This window comes from Capra hircus, chromosome 7 (genome assembly GCF_001704415.2).
Source record: "Capra hircus breed San Clemente chromosome 7, ASM170441v1, whole genome shotgun sequence".
Taxonomy (NCBI): Eukaryota; Metazoa; Chordata; class Mammalia; order Artiodactyla; family Bovidae; genus Capra; species Capra hircus.
In genome coordinates this window covers 59163762-59189000 of record NC_030814.1, presented here as the reverse complement: position 1 = coordinate 59189000, position 25239 = coordinate 59163762, and the positions used below count along the sequence as shown (strand labels likewise).

General features: G+C 46.0%; 2 protein-coding genes across 2 annotated transcripts; one reads left to right on the top strand and one right to left on the bottom strand.

Annotated features, from left to right (window-relative positions):
* On the top strand, positions 5018-5230 carry IGIP (IgA inducing protein). Its single transcript, XM_005683028.3, has one exon. It carries the CDS (start codon positions 5087-5089, stop codon positions 5228-5230), a length of 144 nt encoding a protein of 47 aa, XP_005683085.1. The 5' UTR covers positions 5018-5086.
* Positions 7256-24777, bottom strand: LOC108636425 (cuticle collagen 2-like). Its single transcript, XM_018051647.1, has 3 exons — positions 24761-24777; positions 22465-23250; positions 7256-7334 (listed from the first exon to the last, which is right to left on the bottom strand). The coding sequence occupies exons 1-3, from the start codon at positions 24775-24777 to the stop codon at positions 7295-7297; spliced, it is 843 nt and encodes a 280-aa protein (XP_017907136.1). The 3' UTR covers positions 7256-7294.

Here is a 25239-nt window from a genome sequence, read left to right as displayed (position 1 = left end):
CATTATTTGCACTATTTATCTTTGCACTTGATTTTTTGAAAGTTAAGACTAGTCACTTTCACTTTTGTTTCTAGTCTTTTCTAATTTCTTACGTTTTCAATATCCCACCCAAAGCAAAACTTATATGCAATTAAATATTCTTTATAAGTCCAAGAAAATATTTCGTAGTGTTAGCTATGTAGAACAAAAATTTGTTTTGATAAAATTTTTAATATGGGCCTTTATTTGCCAATAAAATCCTTTGTAAATGTGAGTTTTATTAAACTATTTGAATAGACAAAGTGAAAGGGTAGAAAAAATATATATACATACATATATATATGAAGTGATGTCTTTGAGATCCAATTTCCAGCCTGAAATGGCCTGATTTTGGAGTGTTAATTTGTTTTCAGTGAAGTCAGTGAGATTTGAGTCTAGCTGGGCATTGGCTTAAAAAGCTGAAAGTGAAGTGGGTGGCAAGTGGCAGCTCCCTCTTTCATGTAGTTTTCCATAATACTCATGGAGTTTCCTTATGGTCTATGTGATATAACTGGTGTTGAAATAACTATATTAGATGAATATTCCTTTTTGGAATTCAAGGTTGACTCACTTTTTGAGGAGGGGGGTAGCAAGGGACAAGAGACTTTATTTTAACTAGAGGCATTCGTATAACCTCAAGATGTACTCTAGAAAGAGTAGGAGAACAAAAAGCGTACCTGTGAACATATTTTTTGTCTTAGATTGCGCGACAGTGTTTGGAATTGCAAAAAAAAAAAAAAAAAAAGACAGTTTTGTCAATAGAACAGAAATGTGTTTTGACTGAAATTATTTTTTGTAAATTATTATTTCATTTTATACTCCCTCTCCCATAGCCTTTTAGGAGCTTCATACTTAAAACCAACAAGCTAGAGGCCTCTCTTCAGAGCTGGTTTATTTTTGGAATGCCTGAGTGTGTTTCTGGATGGAAGGGGTGCGGCAGGGGGTGGTGTTTTAATTCTCGACATGCTCTTCTCAGCACGTTTTGCTATTTATTCTGGATCTTAAGTTTGCAAATTCTGTTGAAAATTCAGTGATGTATTTGAAATGAGAAAGTTCTCTATGACATAGTGTGAATGTGTGTGGCTGGACTCTATTGTGGAACTTTGTGGCTTTGTTTTTAATTAAGGTAGAAAGTTATAAACTTCCATTGTTCAGACTTGAGGTTTATCTAGTGGAAATGTGCCCGATAGTTATCTAAATATGGACCAATTTTGGGAAATGAATGTTGACAAATGAGTATTTGACTCTAGATAATCCTTTATTCAAAACTGTAACTTAAAGGCTTTTATAGTTGTCTTAAGTTTTATGTTGTCTTCGGTTAAATGTGGATGATGATCAGTAGTATATCTATGAATTTTCTTTGGGAAAAGAGAAATATTCAGTCTCCAAACCTTTTCTTGGAGACTAAATTTATCATATATGGAAAATGAAAAAATTTTAGAAAGTGGCTTTATTTTTAAATAGGGTTTAATCAACTTAATTATTTTTTCTAGTTTGAAGCACTTATTTCCCAAATATGAATAAAGGGAAAAGATCAACAATATGCCCCCCTACTTTTTGAGGACATTTTTAGTTTTTTTGACCCTATTTCCCAATCCTAGAATAAAACAAATTACGGGTAGCCCTCTTAAGTCCCTGTATCATCTTTTTGGGGTCACAGATACCTTTGATTATCAGATAAGAGTGATAGACGCTCCCCCCAGAAAGAAAATACCACATACACAGTTAATTTTGCATACAACCTCAGGGGCATCACACATCTTCTGGAATCCAAGTTAAGGATCTCTGCTCTAAACTCCGTAGAGAAAATTTTAATGCAATTAATTGATAAAATTAGGAACTAAGTATTGGCATAAAACATTTCAGATTGGAATGACTGTTAGATGGTGGCCCCTACTCACAAAATGTGACATTCTAGACAGCTTTTCTAGACATTCTAACAACCAGACAGAAGGAAGAGAGCAGCGAAGTTCTGAGAGTGATATCTAAGGAGTTAGGGCATCTCTAAACATGGGAGCCACTCCTGGTTCAAGGCAGGGGTCAGGGTGCCTGACAGTTTCTAGCAGGGTAGAGTTTGATAAACCACAATGCTCAGGATGCCAAGGGGTTAGCCATTATCTTAACCCCTTCCTCACCAAAAGATTTTAGTTTTGTCTGTTGGGAAACAAGATGTCACTAGGAAAGAAAAAGATTTGCCTTACAACTTTGCTGGAACACATCAGTTTGGTGACGTATGGGACACCAGTATTGTTTTTGAGAAAGTACATAAAACCAAAGTAAATTATTCTACATAGTGTAGAACATTATTTACTAGTAACATTTGTTTGGATGTGTTAGCTTTGACAATTTTTACCAGTAAGTATTGGTTTTATTTAAAACTGGGAATCCAGTGTATGAATAGGATAGTTGATATATCTGTCCTTTCCCCCTATAAAGAATAGTTTAAAGGTTTATGCATACTTTTTATTTTTCTCTCTTGATGCCATGGAGTGGGGTGGGTGGGTGGGTGGGGAGAGATATTTGAGTCAACAGACTGACAAAATGTCTTCTTCAAATTGAAAAATTGAAAAAGCAGCACCTTATTTAAGTCTAACTGTATACCATTTTAGTGCATGTATTAGTTTTAATAATGATTTTTGGTGCATGCCTTTGGGCTTATTCAAAAGTGTACATTAGGAAAGTATACGTATTTCCTTTCTTAGAAAGGAGATGTTTTTCTACTTTGCAACATGTGATTACAAAAATCTTCCTCTGTGGGAAGATTAACCATGTATTGAACTACTGAAAAGTATATATTTTTAGATATACAGAAGGAATCTACATGGAGCAGCATTCAGACCTATATAGAAGTCATAGCATTCTGTATAGGACCAAAAAGGAAATAACATTAAACAACTTAAACAGACTTTGTTGGGTAGAAATACCTTTAGATCTTGCATTGACATCCAAAAAGAAAATGCCACAAAAGTTTGCTGAGAACTTTTGTCGTTTGAATTTTCTCTGTCAGTGTATTTAGCCCAAATAGAACAGCTTTGGGTTAACACATACATAGGAATCAAAAAAACAAAGCTAACTAAATAAATCAGTCTGGTTTGCCAATCCAGCTTGACTAAATAAGTAAACTAATCACCTGCAACATGAAAAACTGTCCAACTCCTCTAAGGTTTTGACAAAATAACCTTGGCTGATGTGGGAAAACTCCCACTTTGATTTCTGACCTGACAGTGAAGGTTCATGCTTGACATGATTTCAAACCTGACAGTGTCTGTTTAAGGAGCTATGGTACAGTTTGCTAATTCAATCTCAGATACCTGTTGATTACCTGTGAGATCTAGAGTCCAAAGTAGCCAGCAGCCGTATCCCTGAGTGCTCTGTGCCCATCAGATCTCTTAAAGTTAAGCAGGGTTGGGACAGGTCACAGCTCTGATGAGCGACCTCAGGAGCTGTGGACAGCCCCAGATTCAAGAATTGTATCTGCTTTCTTGGGAGTCATCGCTGAGCTAATGTCCCACATGGTGTTACTTCCTGTAGATGCTCTCTCTTGGAGGAGGCCCAGAGCACACATCCTGATCGCTTGTGGTACTCAGAGAGGGGGTGCTAACTCTGATGCCCTGGCCAAATTCCAGTTTAGGGATGTGGGTCTTCTTGCCATTCTAATCGGAAATGTGCATCGCTTCCCATTTTCCCTGTTGATCTCAGTGCAGACTGCACTGGTATATTTCTTTGCCCTGATCCCAAGTCTTTAAGATGCTGGTGTGTATTATATGGGCCAAGTTCATGCCTTATCCTAGTGCTGGAAGGTTGAGGAATGAGTGAGCTTGGTATCACAGTGCCCTATAGTAGGAGGGTAAACTCTTGTGATGATTTAGGGATGAAGTTGGCCCTCTTTTTAGCATAAGTTGGGAATGTACACTGGTCAGAGGCTTCCAGCCATGAGGTGTGAACTGAAACCTATTTTCCCTCTTTTCTTATAGCATGTTGAGAAAATCTGTTGGGTTTTTAGCAGTCAGGGAAGGCCGGAGTTCTGCAGCTTTAATCTGGGTAACTGAGGCTGGTTTGAGCAAGACTTTGGTTAATTAACTAGGTTCTCAGATGCCACAGACTCCGTGAAAAGTCACCATTATTTTCAATGGTTGTGATAGAATTTCCCTCAGTAGCCATTATTTTAAGATTATATTGCAGAGTTGCTTTATTTGAGCTTTTTGTGTATACACAATCCCAAACTGGAAGAAATAATAATTTAAAAAAAAGGAATCCTGCTGTGAAAGGTATATATTACTCTAGATTTTTCTTACTGTAAATATTGTAAGATTGTAATACTGTCGATATTTTATTAACCAACAAATGTTAATCTATGTGAATTCAGACTTATTTTAAATGTGCTTCTTATTTACTGTGTGTGGTCCCTGTTGCTGACAGTATTAAGTTATATTCTGATGTAAGATTAACTTTATTAAAGAATGTAAACATTAATGTTTCCTTATGGGAAAACAAATAAAGTATAAAGAAGACAATTCTTTTCATTAAAATATACTGTGTATTTACACTTGCTAGACCCAGCACCACTTATAAATTTAGTACACTGTTCAAAATTTTAGTTAACACAGCTGACATGGTTGTGCTCTGAAAGCCTAAGAGTAGGTATTGTTGAAATATGAACAGTTTGTATTTGTCTGCTGTGAATCATAATCTTGAAATTTCTAATCAAGTTTGTAAAATTTTTATAGTAAAACATTTTAATGACAATTTAAAAATTTATCTTCTCTAAAGAATGGTCAAAACAATATCCTTTCAGAAATAGAATTGTTCTTTAATATCTTTCCAAAACGACTTTGGTTAAATGGACCAGATGTATATTAGTTAAAATTTAGGACAAAGTTGTAATATTCTTTGAGTTTACAAGTTAATCCTTATTGGAGATGTGCCAATTATACAGTAGAATATCATTAATTTGCACTGTTTGGGGACCCCATTAAGAATGCTGAATTTTGCCAACTAAGAAGTAAGCAAATGCAATTTAAAAAGTAAATTTGAGCATTCTGTATTAAATCTGTGCAGCTATCATCACATGAAGAAGCGCAGTGTGTCGGGCTGTAATATAACCATACTTGCTGTTGTGTCCTCCCATCTCAGTGCTGGGAACTCACCATGTGGAAACCAAGCAAATGTGTTGTGCATCAGCCGGCTTGAGTTTGTTCAATATCAAAGCTGAAACTAGCGAGGTCTGCTGTACTGCTTATTGAAGTATTGTGATTCTTTTAGGCATTGATTCTTAAAAAATATATACTGTAACAGTATACTTTGTACAGATTTAAAATTTTATTTGAAAAAAATGAAATAAAGTAGGCAAAAAAATAAAGATGTTTATTTTTCATGTGACCGTATAAACAGATCAGTCTTTTGTTTCAGTGCCTTTGGTGGGGGTGGTTATGGTTGCTCTTGGATTTTTTTTTTTTTTAATAAAAACCATTTTAAGGGTTCAGTAGCAGGTATATTTGTCTGATAATTGATTTGCTTCAGGCATTAGGTGTGCTGTCTCACACTGGAAAACTTTCCTATTTTAAAACAAATTAGATTTTATGTGAATGGCTTCCCTATCTTGCTACTTAAGTCCGTTTTAAAAAGTCTCTGGTGGTGGGATGGTTAACCAAGCCATCACGACTAAAGAGAAGGAAAAACTTTTCCCACAGACTATTCCCCTTTTCCACTGGAAGCTTTTTGTTTTTTGTCGTTTAAATTTGAAGTTGGTTTGGGTTACAAAAGAGTCATGACAAAAGATGAAGAGAATCCTCTGCAAAAAGTAATAGTTGTGCTTGAAAATAAGATCCTTTTGAAACTGCTTTTTTAGTGAAAGAAGTTACCAATAAAAATGTGCCACAGGAGTGATTTTCAGAATAATTTTAATGGGACCTTCTCATAGAAGATTAGATTATCCGACCAAAAAGAGCTATATCTGTTTTGGCCTCTAACTCAAAAACCAGCAGTGGCTTCAGTTGTATGGTGTTTTCCTCAACCTTTAGAAATGGAGTTGGAAGTTTGGATTTCTGCTTTCTCCTCAATTTATCTTTTCTGGTGCTTTCAGTTACTTTTAGGCTGGATATGAGAAGGCTTAGAACAAGTGGTTGCAGAAACAAAGTTCCTGTAAAAATCACACTATAAAAGATTTTTTTCTTTGCACTTCGAATGCAAGGAGCATGTGTTTAATCCCTGGTTGGGGAGCTATTTTGGTTGGTACAAAAGTAATTGCGGTTTTGAGGTGTGAATTTTAAATCATTATAACTAGACTCAAACACATCTTTATTAATCGAAATAGGAATCATTACAATTAACACATTTTTGCCAATGAGAAATAAGTTTGTTTATTCCTATAGTGTAAAAATCCATGCTTAGGGAGTGGACAAACTCCTGGGAAGCATTTTCTGCCTCCTGCTGGTTGTGGAAGCATTTCCCTGCAAAAAGTTGTCAAGTTCTTGAAGAAGTGGTAGTCAGTTTGCGAGAGGTCAGGTGAATATGGCAGATGAAGCAAAACTTTGTAGCCCAGTTCATTCAACTTTTGAAGCATTGGTTGTGTAACATGCGGTCAGGTGTTGTCGAGGAGAAGAATTGGGCCCTTTCTGTTGACTAACGCTGGCTGGAGGCGTTGCAGTTTTCTGTGCATCTCATCGATTTGCTGAGCATACTTCTCAGATGCAATGGTTTCTCCGGGATTCAGAAAACTGTAGTGGATCAGACAGGCAGCAGACTGCCGAACAATGACTTGACCTTTTTTGGTGCACGTTTGGCCATCGTAAGTGCTTTGGAGCTTCTTGGTCCAACCACTGAGCTGGTTGTCACTCGTTGTCGTGTAAAATCCACTCTTCATTTCTTGTCACAATCCAATAGAGAAATGGCTTGTTGTTGTTACATAGAATAAGAGAAGACAGCTCTTCAAAACGACGATTTAAAAAAAATTTTCGGTCAGCTCATGAGGCACTCACTTATTGCTTTTTCACCTTCCAATTTGCTTCAAATGCTTAATGACCATAGAATGGTCAACACTGAGTTCTTCGGCAACTTCTCATGTAGTTATAAAAGGATCAGCTTCAGTGATTGCTCTCGGTTGTTGTCAACTTCTGAAGGCCATCCACTACGCTCCTCATCTTCAAGGCTCTCGTCTTTGCAAAACTTCTTGCACTACCACTATACATTTGTTAGCAGTTCCTGGGCCAAATGCATTGATGTTGCAAGTTGTCTCTGTTGCTTTATGACCCATTTTGAACTCTAATAAGAAAATCACTCAAATTTGCTTTTTGTCTACCGTTTCCATAGTCTCAAATCTAAAATAAACAGCAATAATAAGTCATTACCAAAAAATAAAGTGAGAAATGCACATTAAAATGATGTACAACATAACCACATTTATTTAAGAATATATTCCAATATCAAACGGCAAATTTCAACAATGCAAAAACTGCAGTTACGTTTGCACCAAGCTAATAAGCTCCTGCATGCTGTGCAGCATGGCCAAAAAAAAGACAACCAAATAAATACATATACACATATACTTGTGTATAACAGTAGTTATATTCCAAAAACTGATGCATGGTCATTGAAATATCTCATGTGTGCAGTAACACAGTTTCAGGCTTCCTTGAGTAAATTCCAAGAAAGCTTTCCTGTTGTCATTTGGATTTTTTCTTGCTGAAATGGCTCTCCTTTGCAGAGAGCAGCAGACCAGCTATTGGAAGACAGTCACAGCTAGCCAGCTGTTGGACCAGCTTCCACACCTGACAACCACCAACTCCTATAAAAATAGCACAGACTTAAAACAGAGGGGCCTCAGTTTTGCATGGGTAGGGCAGGTGGCAGTGCCTCTGATTTAGGTGGCACGCAGAGGACAGATGGGTACTTCCTAAAGATTCCCCCTTTCACCTCAATGTAGAGTCAGACAAACTCCTGGGCTTGTCCCAGAGGAGGACTCTCTAGTATTGGAGATTGTGGTAGAAACTCCAGCCACGATTTGTGGTAAGGTAAAAGGGAGTGAAAAGCCAGAAGCCAGGCCCCTTCCTAACTGTCTCATGGCCTTAATCTTGGAAAGATTCCAAATGGGAATCCCTGACCTAGGGGAATATGCCCTGAGGTCATTTTGGAGAGGTGGAGGTGAGATTCTGTTGCAGGGCTGCAGGGGAACATCCCAGACTTGGGATGGGTCTGAACTCTAGGGCAAGAATTATGGGCCCATGGGAGCCCCTGAGGAAAGGGGCCCAGCATGGTCAACAGAACTGTTAGCCATTTTTATTTAGCACTTTTCTAAAGTGATAAAATTGGCAATCTCTCCCCACCCCCACCTCCAGTGGATGTTAACTTTCATTTAACCATGTAGTATGTCATTTACGTTGGCTCTTTTGCATTTTTTTTAGAACTCTGTTCCTAGTGCCGGTAACAGTTTCTTTCTAAGCAGACAGGACTTTCTGATTTGGGGTACTGGGTTTTGGAAGAGGTTCTGCTCTTATGAGATCAGAGGAAGGAGAGCTCTTTTTGTCTGCTAGCTAACCTCAGGGTTAGCACAGGCACTGCTGCTTTCATTTCACTTCAGCACCATCCCCCACACTTCAGGAACTTGAGAAGGAACCACTGATTTTTCCCTCTAAAAATGGGGATTTTACCTTATTTTTGCAAATCTCTGGAGTGTTTCCAATAATGTCATTCCCATTTTCCTACCAGCTTTGATTTTCATTCATTTTGATTTGTTCAAATCAGGCCATTTGGCACTTAGGTTGGCAGTGACAAAATGTCACAAAAAGGCTCACTGAATGTTGCAATATTTAAAAGAGCAGGATATCCCCACCTCACAGCCAGCAGAGTTGTCCAGTTAACCCCACCATCCTAGGAATCCTGACTCTCCTTGCTTGCTTAGCTCACAACTCAGACCTTCCCCAGGAAGCAGGAATTTCTTTGTCAGCCTCCCAGGGAGACTGGCAGCGGCTCCAGGCTCAGCTGGCCTTCTCTTTCTGCCTCTGGCAGTGACACTGAGGGTGAGTATGTACTGCCACCATCCTAAATTTTTCCAAGCCCCTCACTTAAAAAAAAAAAGCTCAATGTTGAGTGCTTAAAATATGCAAGCTAAATGTTTTGTCTAGGTTATTTCATTAAATCTTACCCTATGAAACAGGCACTATTATTACCCCCATTTTACAGAAGAGGAAACTAAGACACAAAGAGATCAAGTAACATGCCTGGGTCACACAGTCAGAATTCAAGTCACACGTCCTGGCAGATGATGCCAAGGACCCCCTTGGTCTCAGTCACTCTAGTGCCTCCTCTTCCCCTAACTCCTAGGGACTCCCTGACTCTGACAGTGCCTTAGCTTGGGATGTATTCAGCTGGAGGGCAAAGCCAATGCTCCCTGAAGTAAAGGAAGATTTCTCTGTATAGCTCACAAGCCACACTTCCTATTCGGAAGGTTGATTCATGAATGAATCTACATTTTCATTTCCCCCTCCACTTTCATGGGGGAGTGACTTACTCAGACAAGGTCTGAGGAAACGTGGTGAATGGCCCTTCCAGGCCTCTCTCCACTGCTCTTGCTTAAAGTACAGTGCTAGGTACTATTCCTGCCTCTTCTCATCTTCATGACAATGACCTGATCAAAGAGCCCTGTGAATGAGCCCTTCAGTTCTGTCCAGTGGAGCTGTTGATTCCTTTCTTGTCCCCAAGTTATACCCCCAGCAGATACCCTCTGTCTTCTTTATGGCTGACCTCCTATCTGGGCCCACTTGGCTGCAGATATAGGCTCAAAAGAGAACAGGAGGCAGCTTCCAGGAGAGATCTGGGTCTGCCCAGATTCCCTAAACCTCAGTACTTGCCAATAAATGGCCCAGTAATTGGATCCGTCAGGGCCAGCCATGTAGTTTCCAGCTTAGAGTTTTGCTTGGGCTTGTAACGTTTCTGAAGGCACTTAGCATCCTCCAAAAATGCTATTTCCCAGATGCTTCCTGAGCTCTAAGGGAAGGTCCTGAGTGTCACTCTCCTGGGGGCTTCTTCCAAATACAAAATATGAAATTCTTTGGGACTTAGGGCTGGTTTAGAGGGCTATGGTATCTATTAGAACTCTTGTCTGAAAAAGGACTCTCATAATCCCTCATGTTTCTTGTATCCTCTAAAGCAGTGATTCTCATGGGTGTTCCCTCACCCAAGAGCATTAGCACCCCGCTGGAAATTGTTAGAAGTGCAAATTCTTGGTCCAGACTCCAGACAGAACTGAATCAGAACCTGCCTGAAATCAGCAGTCCCTGTTGAAGCAAGCCTTCCAGGAGACTCTGATGCACACTGAAGAGTGAGAACCCCTACTCTCTAGAACAAAGGTTCTTTATCTTTTTTGGCGTTTTTGGTTTGAGAATCTGATGAAAGGTTAGGACCCTCTCACCTGCTTCACAGACCTCCTCAAGTCTGAGTTAAGAATCCCTGCTCTGGAACTGAGAGCTTGTGCATGCCTCTCTGGCTTCCTGCCTCTCCACGCTGCCTTGAGAAGCGGTGGCCACGCACTCTCTGTTAGCGCTTTCATTCCTGTCCTGTTGGTTGTTGCTGAGAGTGGGCAGCCCCCACACCAGGGGAAAGGGCTTCCTGCCCCATTTGTGCTGCAACTGTAACCCGTGGCCTCTAGACAAAAACCAAATGCTCAGGCATGGGGCATCAGGCCAGGGCCTGGGCAAACAGAAAAGTGATTCCATCTCCTGGAGCTGGGAGCTCTGTGTCAGAACAGAACTGCTAAAAACTGCGGCACTTCCTGTGACAGTCCCAGCTGGGGAAGATGACTGCAGCTAGAGCTTTGTCAGTGCCGAGGCCTGGTTATTCCGGTTGTCCCTGTTTGATTATTTGTGGTACCCCTGTTTGCTTGTATAAGTATCTTGGTTTAGACAACAAATCGTACATGGTCACCCCTTTTCTCACCTAACAGCCTCATCACTGATCTCCCTGTGGCCATTTTTGCCCCCCTGCAATCCATTCTCCATGCAGCAGCTCGCCCATGAATACGGTTACAAGGCCCTTATGACCTGGCCCCTCCTGACTCCTCAGTTTTGTCTCCTTCCTTTCACCTCTGTGTTCATCTCTCTTAAGCTAAGCTGGTCATCTTCCCATGTCTTAAATGCATGAAGCCCATTGCCACCTAAGAGTCTTCGGCCTTGCTCTGCCCTCTGCCCAGAACATGCTTCCCTACAGATCCTCTCACATGGGCCCTTTTTCATAAACAGGCATCAGCCTTCATGTTCTTTCAGGGAGGCCCCCTTCCAATCCCTCTCCCTCAGAGCTCCATTTCCATTTTCTTCCTAGTGCTTATCACTGTCCAAAATTGTTTTTTTCTTTCTCTGGGAGGCTAACACTGTGAGGGCAAAACTAAGGCATTCCCAGTGCCTGGATAAGTCTGGCACACAGCAGATACTCAGTTAACATCTCTTAGCTAAACAGTTGGACTTTAGCGATGCCCAGAGTGCTTTTGGGGCTGACTTCCTTATCCATGTTAAATGCAAGTACTGTCATCCTGTTTTATCTCACCTCTGGCCCACAGGTGGCATAGGACAGGGACCCTGAGTATGAGATGATTCTTCTCTGCCCGCTGCCAACTCTCCCTAGCTTCACGTACCTCCCATCTCTGAATAGGCCTCAGCATCTCCTCTCCCTAGGTATTTCATCTCCAGGTGAGCTTCTGGGGAAAGGACAATAACCCTGGCCTCAAAAGATGCTGCCCCCCAAGCACTGTTGTTTGGGGCTCCAGCCATTCAGTATGCATTTAGGGGGGCCCTCGACCACTAAGCTTTTGATGGACAGCATTCTTCTGGGCTTCTTGATGAGCTGGGAACTCAGTCTCCCTGGAATCCACTAGCTGAGGGAGTAGAGGAGACTAGCTCTTCAAGGAGTTATATTCCCTATTTCCCAGTGCCGCAAGCTGGAAGGTGTCTAGAGAATTATGGCTTCCATAGGGCACTGACATCACTGGTGACATTTTACCAAATCCTGGCTCTTCTCTTCTCTGTTCCTTGGCCCTCCCTCCGATCTTTATTTTTTATCTTTGAAACATTTATTCATTTATTACTGGCTGTGTAACATCTTAGTTGCAAGCCTCAGGCTCTTTGTTTCAGCATCCCTGCTTCTCTCCAGTTGCGGAGTGCAGGCTGAGTTGCCCCAAGGCATGTGAGATCTTAGTTCCCTGACCAGGGATCAAACCCAGGTCCCCTGTATTAGAAAGCAGATTCTTAACCACTAGACCACGAGGGAAGTCCCATCCTCCCAGTCTTTAAAATGAGAGCTTTGACAATGAACCCCTCCCCCAATTGCATTCCAGAGCAGCAGTGAAAAAGAACCTCCCTCCTTCATTCTAAACCTGAAGAGGAAATGAGGCTCCTGAGCTCAGCTGAGTTTAAAATAAATTTAGGCTCCAAGATAAATTTAGGGCTATGGAATATGGACTCAAATAGCAAAGTCATACAGAGAGAAGAGAGAGAGTTCGATGGTTTTCAACCAACTTGCCGTAAAGTGAGTCCTTGGTGAGAGCCAGGCTGCTGTGTGGTGGGCAGAGGACAGGGAAGGGGAAGCAAAGACCTGGAGACAGATTATCACTCTTGAGGATTTACAGGGTCTTTGTCTGAGTTCTGGCCTTTGAGGAAGGAGCATGGAGGTGGAGCTTAAAAATATTAGTTTTGAAATCAGATCTAGATACAAATGCAGACTCTGCCACTCACTAGCTTTGTGGGCTTCAGCACCTCTACCTAACCTCTCCTGGTATCAGTTTCCTCATCTGTAAATGGCATAAGAGTGCCTGCTTCATCTGATCGTCGGGAAGATTAAATGAAATAACTCATGTTAAGAAATTACAGCACAGAGTAGTGTTCAATAAATCCTTTCATCATCCTTTTCCTCATTGAGGTTGCTGGTCAAAAGGGAGACAAATGTAGAACTTGTGTAGTTGATAGGAGCACTTCCTCCAACAGCCTCTGAGTTCCCAGGTGGAGGAGCCAGAGAAAGAGTAGACTCCTCTTCTAGAGTGATCAGCTAGTCTGCATTTAGCTAGAAGGAGGGGAACCCATTCTGACCCCTTCCTGTTTTGGCTTTGGTCCTACATTCCTTTCCCTACTAGCCCAAGAGGATCCAGTCTGCGGTGCCCTCGTCACAGGCCTAGTTGTGTACCAGACCAGATTCCATTTTGGTTTGCCTCTCACTATCTCTGTTCCAGGCCTGGAGTGTCTGAGGTCTTTTGGCGATGGAGCAGAGTGCTCTTTTGAAAAACAAAAGGAGGTATCCGTCTAGGCGCTCTGCTTCCTTCTGGCTACAAGCCACAGCAGAGAATCTGCCATCTGCTAAGGGCATGGGATGACTAGAGGTCAATGCTGAATATTAATTCACCTGTTGGACATCTAAGATAGCAGTTAATCAGCCCTGGGGAACAGCTCTTGCATAAGGAAAGGAGAGATTTGCCTTTGGCAGACATTTTTATGCTGGGGCTTTTGGGGGTCTGTAAAGCTCCTGAAGTTTTTTAAAAATATATTTATTTTTAATTGGAGGATAATTACAGTGTTGTGTTGGTTTCTGCCATTCATCAACATGAATCAGCTATAGGTATACATATGTTCCTTCCTTCTTGAACCTCCCTCCCACCTCCCAACTCCGTCCCACCCCTCTAGGTTGTCACAGAGCACCAGACCAAAGCTTCCAAAATTTTACGCAAGTTTATACCTGTATGTGCAAGGTACATTTTTCTGAGAAGAGGATCCAGAGTTTTCTTCAAAATTCTCAAGGGAAGTCAGAGCCCAAATAGGTTCAGAATCACTGGTCCTGATCTGAGAGTAGAAATAGAACCGTCCTCTAGGGGGTCTCTAAGAGGCTGTGCCCTTCAGCTTGGCTGATCAGCAGGACTGTTAATGAAAAGCGCCTGCAAGTGAGGTTGCTGAGGCTTGGAGGAAAGAGAGTTATTCTCTTTAGTGGACCTGGGGTGACTGGTTGGAGCTTGCTCTATCCATTTGGGAAGTTGGGGATTTTGAGCTAGGTAAATATCCCTTGTTTCCCTGAATTTTGGTTGCGACATTATAAAGCACTCTAAACTGTGGTATTTTGTGCCACATGGGGGGACTAGTCCAATGTTGTCTCAGAGGTGAGAAACAGGGTTGAGTGACTTTGCTAGGTGTGTGCTGGAGGTAGGGGTCTCCTTACGGGGTCTCTTTACATGGCCCTAATTTGGCTGCTTGTTACATAGTTGGTACTCAGCCACAGTTTTTACATTGCTTTGTCTTTGTATCCTTCCTTTTGGAGACAATAAATCTAAGTTCCATAGTCCATTTTTTTAATTTCCCCGGGGCCAGTGGCTTCTCCTTACCCCTGTGGCATTCTTTCATGAGAGGCCAAGTGCCCCGGTCTTATCCCCAACTGTGCTTATTTACTCCTTACCCCTTACCCTACAAATCCTGAAAAATAGCTCTGAAGGCCAACTTGGGGCCTTTGAGATTGTCTGCTGCTTCTGGGAATATAATTCCGTCACTGAGTCTATTTCAGTTCTGGCCAGTCCTGGTACTATCTCCTGCTCTTCTCAGTACCCATCATTCCTTGCTTCATCTACTTGTTCCTATTGACAAATGGCATCTCTCTCCCTGCTCAGAATTTTCTCCCTCCTCTCCAACCCCAAGTCCATGTGCTCAAGCCAGCTCCCTGGATGGCCTCAGAATGCAGCAAGGATTTCCTAAGATGTGGCTGTCTTCCTGCCTGAATCAGGGAAACACGCTCTGAGCTCAGAGTCAGTTCACAAGTAGGAAGTATGAGCTGAAAGTAACTGAACACAGTGGTTCCCTGGACTCCCCTAAGAGCACAGCATGATCCCTGTAAGGTGAATTTACTGACAGAAGCCCCACGAGACAAGTTTCAACTTTGCTTTTGGAATACTCTCCAGACATGAAACGGAGTCAAGTCTCCAGACATAGGCCTCTGATTTGGAGTCATCAGACTGTGTAAGGTCCTCCAGCTCCCAAGAACATGGGTGCTTCCATCCTCACTGCCACTGGAGCTCTGGGCAGGGCCATCACCCCAGGACTGCTGTGATCCCCACAGAGCTGAGGGTTCGGATGGAGGTATTAAAGGCCACGCAGGCCAATATTTTCTCCAAAAGCTCTTCCAAAAGGTTCTCTATACAGGGAAAATGAGGTCCTGGGAGGAGCTGCCTGAGCCACATTCCCCTCTTTGAAAGGTGGGCCTACGGTCTGGAGACCATGCTGCCTGACAGAGGGTCAGGGCTTCCTGCCCCTCCTCACCCAGCGCCGGCAAAAGTGTTTCTGCTCCATCCATCTTGCTTCACTGCTCCTCTCCTGCACCCGGATGCACTTCACCCACTTGTTTTGCGCCGGTTCTGAACAACTATGACTTCGGATGCCTCTTGATTGTAGGGCTCTAAGGATGATAACAATGGGAGCAGCTACCCTCTGGTGTTTGCTTCCTCCTGAACCCTGACTTCCATGAAGGAATTGTGAGGGAAAGGAAAGGCCTCCGAGGCCATCCGGTCTCACAGTCTGCTCCCCGGCAGGATGAACTACCCGTTGGCCCAGGCTGACTGGTCCTTCTAACCTCATAATAGTTTCTTGGGTTATTACAGAGGCTTTTAATTTTGATCAAATTACCTATCCTTTCCTTTATGGCTTCGTATTTTGTGGTTTTTAAAGGTTTCTCCATCCCCAGATAGTAAATGTATTCTCATATTTTCTTATATTTCTTTTATAGTTGTATTTCTATGTTAGTCCTTTATGTGGAATTTATTTTCATATATGGTGTGAGCTAGGGATCTAACTTTTTTTTTGCAGAGGGAAATTCTGGTCTGCTGCCCAGAATTATCTGTCCTGTAAGCCATCTTCTCACCAGTGACTTGAAACACTACTCTTCTCATATTCAAGTGTCCCATGAATTCATGTGACTGTCTGGATTCTCTATTTTGTTACATTGAACTTTTTATATTCCTTGTACAGTTCAGTTCAGTTCAGTTGCTCAGTTGTGTCCAACTCTTTGCGACCACATGGACTACAGCACGCCAGGCCTCCCTGTTCATCGCCAACTCCTGGAGTTTACTCAAACTCATGTCCATTGAGTCGGTGTTGCCATCCAACCATCTCATCCTCTGTCTTCCCCTTCTTCTCCTGCCTTCAGTCTTTCCCAGCATCAGGGTCTTTTGCAGTGAGTCAGTTCTTCACATTAGGTGGCCAAAGTATTGGTGCTTCAGCTTCAGCATCAGTCCTTCCAATGAATATTCAGGACTGATTTCCTTTAGGATGGACTGGTTGGATCTCCTTGCAGTCTAAGGGATTCTCAAGAGTCTTCTCCAACACCACAGTTCAGAAGCATCAATTCTTTGGCACTCAGCTTTCTTTATAGTCCAACTCTCACATCCATACATGACTACTGGAAAAACCATGGCTTTGACTAGATGGACCTTTGTTGGCAAAGTAATGTCTCTGCTTTTTATAATGCTGTCTAGGTTGGTCATAACTTTTCTTCCAAGGAGCAAGCGTCTTTTGATTTCATGGCTGTAGTCACCATCTGCAGTGATTTTGGAGCCCCAAAATAATAAAGTCTGTACACCATTTTAATAGTTGTATCTTTGAGTATGTCTTGATATAATGTATTTTTCTCTTTTGTTCTTATTCCAAACACTGTTTTTTGTTATTCTTACATATGTTTTCTTTCCAAATGTACTTCCCTGTCAGTTTGTCAGATTTCTTTTAACAAGTACTATTGGAATTTTGGTTGAGATTTTATTTATTATGCAAATTAAGTTGGGAGAGAGTCAATATCTTTACGATATTGAATCTTCTTATCCAGAAGTAGAATGTCTCAGATGTGTTCCTAAGGGCCTCCAGGGGAGACTCTCTCTTCTCCTGACCCCCACAGTCCCTCAGTGGCCGTTGGCTAGTGCCTGAGCCTCCAGAGCCTTGTGTTGCAGGTACTACGCTTCTAGTTTATTCATTCCCTCTTCCCACTCAGAGATGGATGAAACAGTTGAATATTTGATTTTGCTCAGAAATTCCAAGTTTTATCTTTCCAAGACCTGAAAGTACTCAGGGGAATTGTCCCATCTCTTCTACCCTCTGCCTTTATATCCCATTCCTGGAATCCCCCTTCTTGTCTTGCTGTCTGCTCTTTAGAGTAGAACTGATTAATGGTTTCTTTAGTCCAGATTTCCCCAAGAATCAGGTTGGCCTGAAACACCACCCCTCATTCTGACCTCCTCTCTTTCACATTGTTCCATGTACTTTCTAAGCTTCATCCAGACAAGATGATAACTTGGAAGGAGAGCTCACAGGTATCTGAGGGTATAGCAGTGTTTGTGATTCTGTGCCTGTTGCCTACACAAGAAGCAAGAGCCCACTTCCCCAGATTTGCCAGCAGATTTGCCTGTGACTTGGCTTACCACCTTCAACTTTACTAAGGGTCCAGGAATTCCCAGCCATTTGTGACTTCTGATTTCTGTCATGTGCAACAGCTTCAAGAGGCAGGTTGTTAGATTCGACTGACTGCCAGAGGCCTAGGGGTGAAGCAAGGCGTCCTAGCCTTTCTGCTCAAAACTCTTTCAGGAATAGCCTTTTCCAGCTGTCTTGTTGCCAGTGTGAAAGCCTAAAGGGCCAGAACTAAAGTTCTGTGGGCTCTCACAACAGGTGTGATAGCCATGAAGAGGGAAAACAGGAGCCTGACTGGGGTCTAGGGCCCCACCTCATTCCCCAGAATACCTGAATGTGCTTTAAGAGCAGGTACAATGGCAACACAAAGACCTAGGCAGTTTGCCCAGAGTTTGCATATGCACCTGCTTACCAAGAAAGGCCACAGAGTCCCGACTGTCAGACACGCTTTGCTCAGCCATGTTCCTCTTGTGTTTCTGCATCCACTTGGCTGTCTCTGCATCACCTCCTCCTGCTTCCAGATGCCATTGGGTCAGGTCAGCACCAGTTAGCACCAAAATATCCCCTTGACACATCTTCACCTGCTGCTTATCCAAGGGATAAGATTTCAGGGTAAGGACTGCGGAATTTGTCACAGTGGTTGGAAAGTCACTCCCACATAAGACTCTTAGAGAAAATGATTTCTAGACATTTGTGTTCCAAGGGACAGAAGGAGCCACTACAGCACAGTGAACTGATTTCAGGGACAGGAAATCTGCCACAGGGACTGAAAAGTTCTATACACAAACATAAGTGCAGTATCTGATTCCTAGAGATCTCGCTTCCAAACACAAGATGCTACAAAGAATTTTCCCTGGCTATCTCCCACCACACCCCCCAAGTTGCTCAAGGCCCAGCCAGCCACCCAGTTTTACATGTCTAAATCTGAAATCAAAGTCCCAGGCAGGGAGAGGGATTGTCACAAGTAATTGCAACATCCCACAAGAATTTGTTTAGGAGTTAAAAGAAGCCAAACCTGGGCTTTCTCCAAAGCTTGCAAGTCTGAGCTTTTTGGGAACCACATCTGACCCGTTCCAGTGTGTTGAATGTAAATGTTTGTCTTGTGCCTGCTTGGCAGTTCTGGGGGACTCTGCAGGGCTCCTGTGGCCCACCATGGTGACCCGTGTGGCTTTCTCTAAGAGAGGACAGTGTGGGGGACTGCCTGCTATGAGCCACAGCCCCCTAGAGTTGGCAACACTATCCCAGGGAGAAAGGAGGGGTGAGAGCTCTGAGGGGCAAAGGCTCCAACATGGCTGCAGGAAGGGGCTTACATGGGACGGGAAGGGACATGGGAGTCCTGCCACACCGCCACATTCATTCTCAGCAGTTTGTGTACTCACTCTGCCCTTGCCCTCACCCTTACCTTATCTCACTCTATTCTTACATGTTAACTTCATGACATTATTTTGAGATGCTGTTCTTTCTTCTTCCACATAGAAAATATCCATCTTCAAAGTGACAGCTTAGGGCTCAAACACAGTAGCTACTCCAACTACATCTCAAGACAGACCAGCATTATTAGGGATACAGTTGGTTGTTACGAACCAGGGACAGTCATCATCAACATCAAGTAGTTACAACGTACTGAGCCCTTACTTTGTGCACAGGCCCCTGTGAGCCTGATATTACTATTTCCCTATTTAATGGAGTAGGGCCAGGCCTGATGAGGTTAAATGGCCTGCCCCAGGTCTTCCAGTTGGTCAGAGGAGGATCTGGGCCTCCAGAGGGCCTGGGCCATTGCCATGGCTCATTATCTTCAGGAAGAAGCAGAAGGAAGCAGAGCCCAGCAAGGCGCCTGCCAGCCCCAACAATCTAAAACTGCCAGGAACAGTTGGAAGGGGCTTTCAGAGCCTGTCTTTCCTAGGCCCCAGGTCACCTGCAGCCAACCCAGGACCGCAGGGACATGACAACTCAAGATGAGGATGAATGGGAAGGGAGAGGGAGAGCTGGGTGGTTCTGCCTTGTTCCCTACAGAACTCTCCTGTGGTTGCGGGCATAGGGGGCCCAGCGTGCATGTGCATCCTGCCTCATTCCTTCTAGTTCTCCAGGACTTCAGAGGGGAAGCTTTCTCTAAGAAGGGTAATTCCTTATCCCACCACTCTGGCTCAAGCTTCAGAGAATGCAAAGGGAGCCAGAGCAGGCCAAGATCAACTTCTACTTGAGGCCAACAGTCCTACTGTCTCCCAGCACAATTCCTCTTCAAAATAGCCTATTGTCTCTCTGTCCCCTCTGCTGATTTACATGGTAGTTTTATTTAATTAGCCAAAGGTAAGTTAAAGTGCAGTTTGTCCTCAAAGTTAATTAATATTTACTGAGCCACCACACAGCGAGTGACGCCAAAACTGGACTGTGTCCTCTCTATCAGCACAGGGGACAGACTTCAACCCCCTGTGCCTGGCTGGGATTGGGGACTGGAGCTAGGCAAAGGGAGGGTGATGGGGCCCCAAGCTACTGTGAGGAGCAGATGAGGCCATGCACCAAACACACTTGCTACAGTGCCTGGCACACAGTAGGGACTTAGATACTGATGGCTGTGTTTGTAAATTTTAAAAACAAGTTGGCAGGGAAAGGTGGCTGGAGGATTGTGTTCCCCTCTGGGACATGTTCCAAGGGAGAGCAGGATAAGGGTAGCCAGAGACACAGACCCTCAGGCATGCCCCCATCCCCACCCCCATACTGCCCATGAAGAAATGCGCATGCTTCTCCCTGCTTTCACCAGGCCCCTTTAGAAGATGGGGAAACTGCAAGTGGTTGACCCTGAAGGAATTCAAGCAGAGCACGTATACATGGAGGCTCTCCTTTAATTGTGATTTATTAGCAAAGGTGAGGAAATCTGTCCTGGGCAAGAGTACTACTAGCTTTTGCAGTTCTTCAGTTCTTGCTAGGCCAGAACCCTTCCCCTCCTCCTTCCGCGCCCCCTCCCCCTCCCCGCCATCCCCCCACCCGCCACCCATCCCACCTGGTCTCTGTACACACCAGAACCGCACTCCACCCTTAATCCAGAAGACTTTTTTTTCCCTTTTTTTGGCAGAGTGACGTGTGGAGTCCCTCAACATGTACCTGGTTAGTCCCTCAGCCAGGTATCGAACCTGTGCCTCCTGCATTGGAAGCACAGAGTCTTAACCACTGGACCACCAGAGAAGTCCCACCAGGAGACTTCTGACCCTGGCTTTCCTTTCAAATGGTGCTTCCTTGGGCCCTCACCGGTGGAGGGCCCTGATCACAAGGGCAGAATTTGGTGACAGCGCTTGCCCTCTCTCCCTCATCGAGGGCTGCCCCCATCTGACTATGGGGCTTCAGGGAAGCTCATTCCCAAAGCCCTTTTTGCAGCTGGTGGCTGGGGCATCGTGCTCCTAACTCTCTCAGTTCAACATCTGGGCAGTCTCAGTCCACCTCGTGGAAGTGCTGGTACAGCCAGTGCCTGGGTCTGTGGGCTCTTCACTCTCTGCCAGGCTTGACTCTCTGACCGTATCAGAGCCTGCCCCAGAGTGAGGATGAGAGGTTACCATGAAGCAGTTCAACCCCAGGCTGGCCTTCCTGGATGCTGAGGCCAAGTGGGAAGACCACATTACTGAGACATGACCCAGTGACTGTCTCCACTGCCAGAAAGATAGCTTTTCCAAGTCAGAGACAGAGGCAAGATACCAGCAGCTCTAAGACCTAGACAGGGCACTCCTTTGGGAAGGAGGGCACACTGAGGCTTAGAAGTTTCATCCTAGGTTTGCCACATCTTCAGTGCAAAGCCAGAAGCTGAGTGGGAAGCCTTCTTCTGAATTACCTGAGATGACTTTGGTAAGGAAAATGGAATGTGCAATGGGGCAGAAACTGACAAAGCCAGACTGTCAACTACCCTTTGGCTCTGGTGGGCCTGCAGTTCTTGGGGCCCCTGTGCCCCCTGCACCCCCTGCGCCCCCTGCGCCCCCTGCTGGCCCCTCATAGGGGCTTCTACCCTTCAGCTTCCTCCTCCCCAGGAGGTAGCCTGATGCTTCCTTCCTATCCCAGTGCTACTTCATCTTCCCCTCCCGCCTCACTCTCTTTCTCTTTTCACCTTTGGACCTAGCCTACAGCTGCTCCCTCTTCCTTCCATAACCTGGGTTTCCTCCTTCTGGACAGAAACCTCTGAGTGCGACCCGGGACTTCATTTTTGTAAGGTATGACCCAGCCTCTTGAAGAAGCCACTCAGAACTGTGCAGGTGGCAGCCTTCCCAGCCAGCACCTCGGAGCAGCCTCCTCTGCTGCTCCCCAGAGGGCACCTAGCCTCAGTGCTGCCTTCTCCCTCTGTGTCCCACTGCAGAAGCTGACGCTTCCAGCAGAAGCCCACCCTGACAGACAGAGCCTCTCTTGGCTCCCCAGCGCTCCCAGATCAGCCCTGCACACCACTCCACTCGACTCGGAACATCTTTCTCTCTTTCCCTCCCTCTCCCTCTGCTCTTCCAAACCCTGTCCACTTGGCAAGTTCTGCTGGCTCTAGTGGTCACACTCTAGCCCATCTCCACGATGTCCGCTCCTGAACCTCCTGCTGCCGGGTCACTTGCTATGACAAAAGTCTCCCAAGTGTTTTTGTCCTCTGAGATTGGAAGCACCCAGAAGGCAAGGAATTTTACCTCCTACAAAGCTTAGGCCAGCGCTCGCAACTGCGCTGAACGCTGATCCTCTTCGAACCTAGCGCTGCCTCAGGGCTTTCCGCACAAGGTCGGAGTGGCAGGTCTGGGTGTGGTTGGGCCTCCGAGGCGCCCATTGTCAGCTCACTCAGGGAGGGAAGACAGAGGAACTTTTCCCAAAACTGGTGAGGATGAGAGGGGAGGCTTTTATTTCCAGGGTGAAAGGAGTGAGGACCAGTCGGGAGTCAGGTCCCTGGGTGTCAGCCACCACTCTGGTGGAGAAGCGCACGCGGGTTGTAGAGGACGTGGATCTCAGGAAAACCCCCAGACCTCATAGTTGCCTACGCCCCTCCACCACCCCTCCATCCCTCCACCACCCCTATCCCTCCCAAGGGCCACCTGCCTACCGGTTCGCAGCCCTGGGACAGATTCTTGCGTGACTTCGGGCGGCGCCCAGTGCTACTGTGGACAGCTCATTCCGCGGCAGTGGCGGTGGCATCGGCGGCGCCCGTCTTGTCCCCGGCGCCGCCAGGGGGCGAATAGGGTGCCCGCAGGCTCTCGGGACGCCCGGGGCGCCGACGCAGCGCTCGGGAGAGGCCCGCTCAGGGAACTCGCGCCCGCCAGAACCTCCCAGCTCCCCGCCGCCGCAGCGCGGCTGGGCCGTGCCGCTACTTCCAGCCCCGCCTTCGGGCTGGCTCGGTCTTTCTGGGAGCCCCAGGCCTGGGCCGGGGCGCAGCCGCCGCGCGCCCGCACAGGTGGCAGGGCCGCCAGCGCACTCAGCTCCGCGGCACAGGGCACTGCCCCGCGGACTCGCCGCACTCCCTTCCCGCTCCTCCTCCGCCCTCTTGGCAGCCCTGGCTCTGCTCTCGAAGCCGCCCCGATTTGGGGGCCGGCGACTGAATAGGCCGCACCCCGGGCGCAGCAAATGGAGGACGCTGGAATTTAAGGAGGGGGCGAGGGAGGACGCGTCTCGGCCTCCCGCCTTTTCCCCATCCGTGCGAGGCGGCCGCGGGCGGTGCGCAGGCCGATCTCTAAGGCCTGGGGCTCCCGCCCTGCCCGGGCCGGTGTTGGTGCGGGTGCTGGGGAGAGACCCCGCCGAGGTTGGCCGGGCGCACCCGTGCCACACCTGTTGGAGCCGGCCTCCACCCGCTCGGACCCGAGCCGGGCCGCGGTACACGCTGCCCGGGCGTGTACTGAAGGGCCACAGCTGGCTTCAGGAAAACAAAACGAAATCGTGGGTTCACAATTATGTATGTCTGCTCCTTCCTGGGTCAGCCGGTTAGGACCACATTTCGGTCAGTCTAGGCCTGCCGGCGGAGACCCCGACGGCTCAGGACCTGCGCCCTGGCCTTGGCTTTGCTGAGGCTCTTCCGACTCGATGAGATGCTGTTTCCGTAGAAAAACTGTTCTTTGGAACCCAAATCAGCCTTTATCAAAACATGTCGGGCCTGACGGAGTTGGTGATAAACATGTGTGTGTTTAAATCCTCTTTGTGCCCACACACTAGCCTGCATCCATTCTAGGTAAGTATATCTACCACTGAATAAAAGGAAGTCAAGTTTATGTTTCGTTTCACCGAGAGTTTTGGAAACAGTACCTCTCTACTCGCCGCTAGTCAATCACACACACTTAATTTTGCTTTGATTTGGTCAGTTTCGGGGGTTTTGCAACCCTGAAAGTCAGAATTAAAGGTTAAATTATGTCTCAAGCTGCACAGGAGCTCTGTTTTCAAATCTGCATGCGGCTGTATTCGTGCTGGTTTGATATACGCTGAAACAAACCGCTGGGGGCGGGGATCCGCAGCAAGTGCGCTCCTCTTCCCCGAGAGAGTTGGAAATTCACAAGGCCTGACTGTGTGTCGGCAAAGAGGGACCAGCTCTGTAGTCTTAAGTGGCTTTCAGGCTCTGGGATGTGGTGTTGGGCTGCAAACTCCAGACTCTAAATCTGTTTAGCATCTGGGACCTGGGTCCCAAGAGACTCCCTGCCTCCTCCTCAGTTCATCTGGACATGAAAGGTGGGTCCAGAAATCAAGCCATGGTCAGAGAGCCTGGCTGCAGCCCTGAGGGAACCTCCCCTGTCCCCCTGTCCCCTGACCCCACACCTTCCCAGGACACAGCACTAAGTCTCCCTGAGCCACCCTATGCCCAAGGTGAGATCCCGGCCCTGGTCCCCCAGTCATTCAGTGTCTGAGACTTCCTTGCTCCGTGGAGACAAGAAGGGGCCTACAGTCCAGAGCCTCACATCTGAAGAGCAGCACTTATGGGAGCCCTGGCCCCCATCCCCACCTCAGGAAGCTCAGGAGATGGATGAGGTCAGGTGAACTGTCTGCCTGACCGCAGCCTCTGAGCTTGGCCCAGACACCTACCCTGCTGCCACTCTGTCTTCTCTGAGCTTCCCCAGAGGTGAGTGCTTGCCACGTATGCCTCCAACAGTTTCCCCATTCACTTGCTGGAAGAGCACCCCTAGTTCAGCCCACCCAAGGCCTCAAATCCTGTCCTCTTCTCAAGTCAACGCTACCCTTCCCACTGCCCAGCTCTGCCAGGGAGTCCTCTGTTCCCAGGAGACCTACCCAGAGGAGAAGGCCATGTCCTCACTACCTCGCAAGTGGGAAGGGATAGACAGGAATACACCTGCCAAGGTTCCCCTTGGCCTACCTTTAGTCACAGAGGGTCTTCTGTCCCACACTGTTTAGTGGGTACCTACTTTGTGCCAGGCACCATGGCGGAGGTTGGGGGTACAAAAATAAATGAAGCCATTCCTGCCCTCAGACAGCTCACCATGTCTGATAAAGGAGTTTATTCTCATTCTTTCACCAAATGAATGAGGCCCCGTGCCAACTGCTAGGGAGACAGCAAAGACAAGCACAGCGCTGGCCATCCTAATAGTGCCACCTTGAAGATCCACAGTCCATAAGGGATACAGACATTAATCAAGCCATCTGGCAAATAGAGAATTATAAGCCATGGTAAAGAGAATCACAGGATGCTTGTGAAGCGGTGAGGGGGAGGGATACAATCTGAGGGGGAGGGGAAGTGGGAGAGGACTGACCGGGACACAGACCCCCGCGGAACCTGGTATGGTGCTTATCTTCCTCCTGAAACGTGACCCCAGAGCTTTGAGAAGGCCCCTCCCTGTACCCTATCCCTCACCCCCAACACCCAGGAATTCTGCCAGCCTCTCTC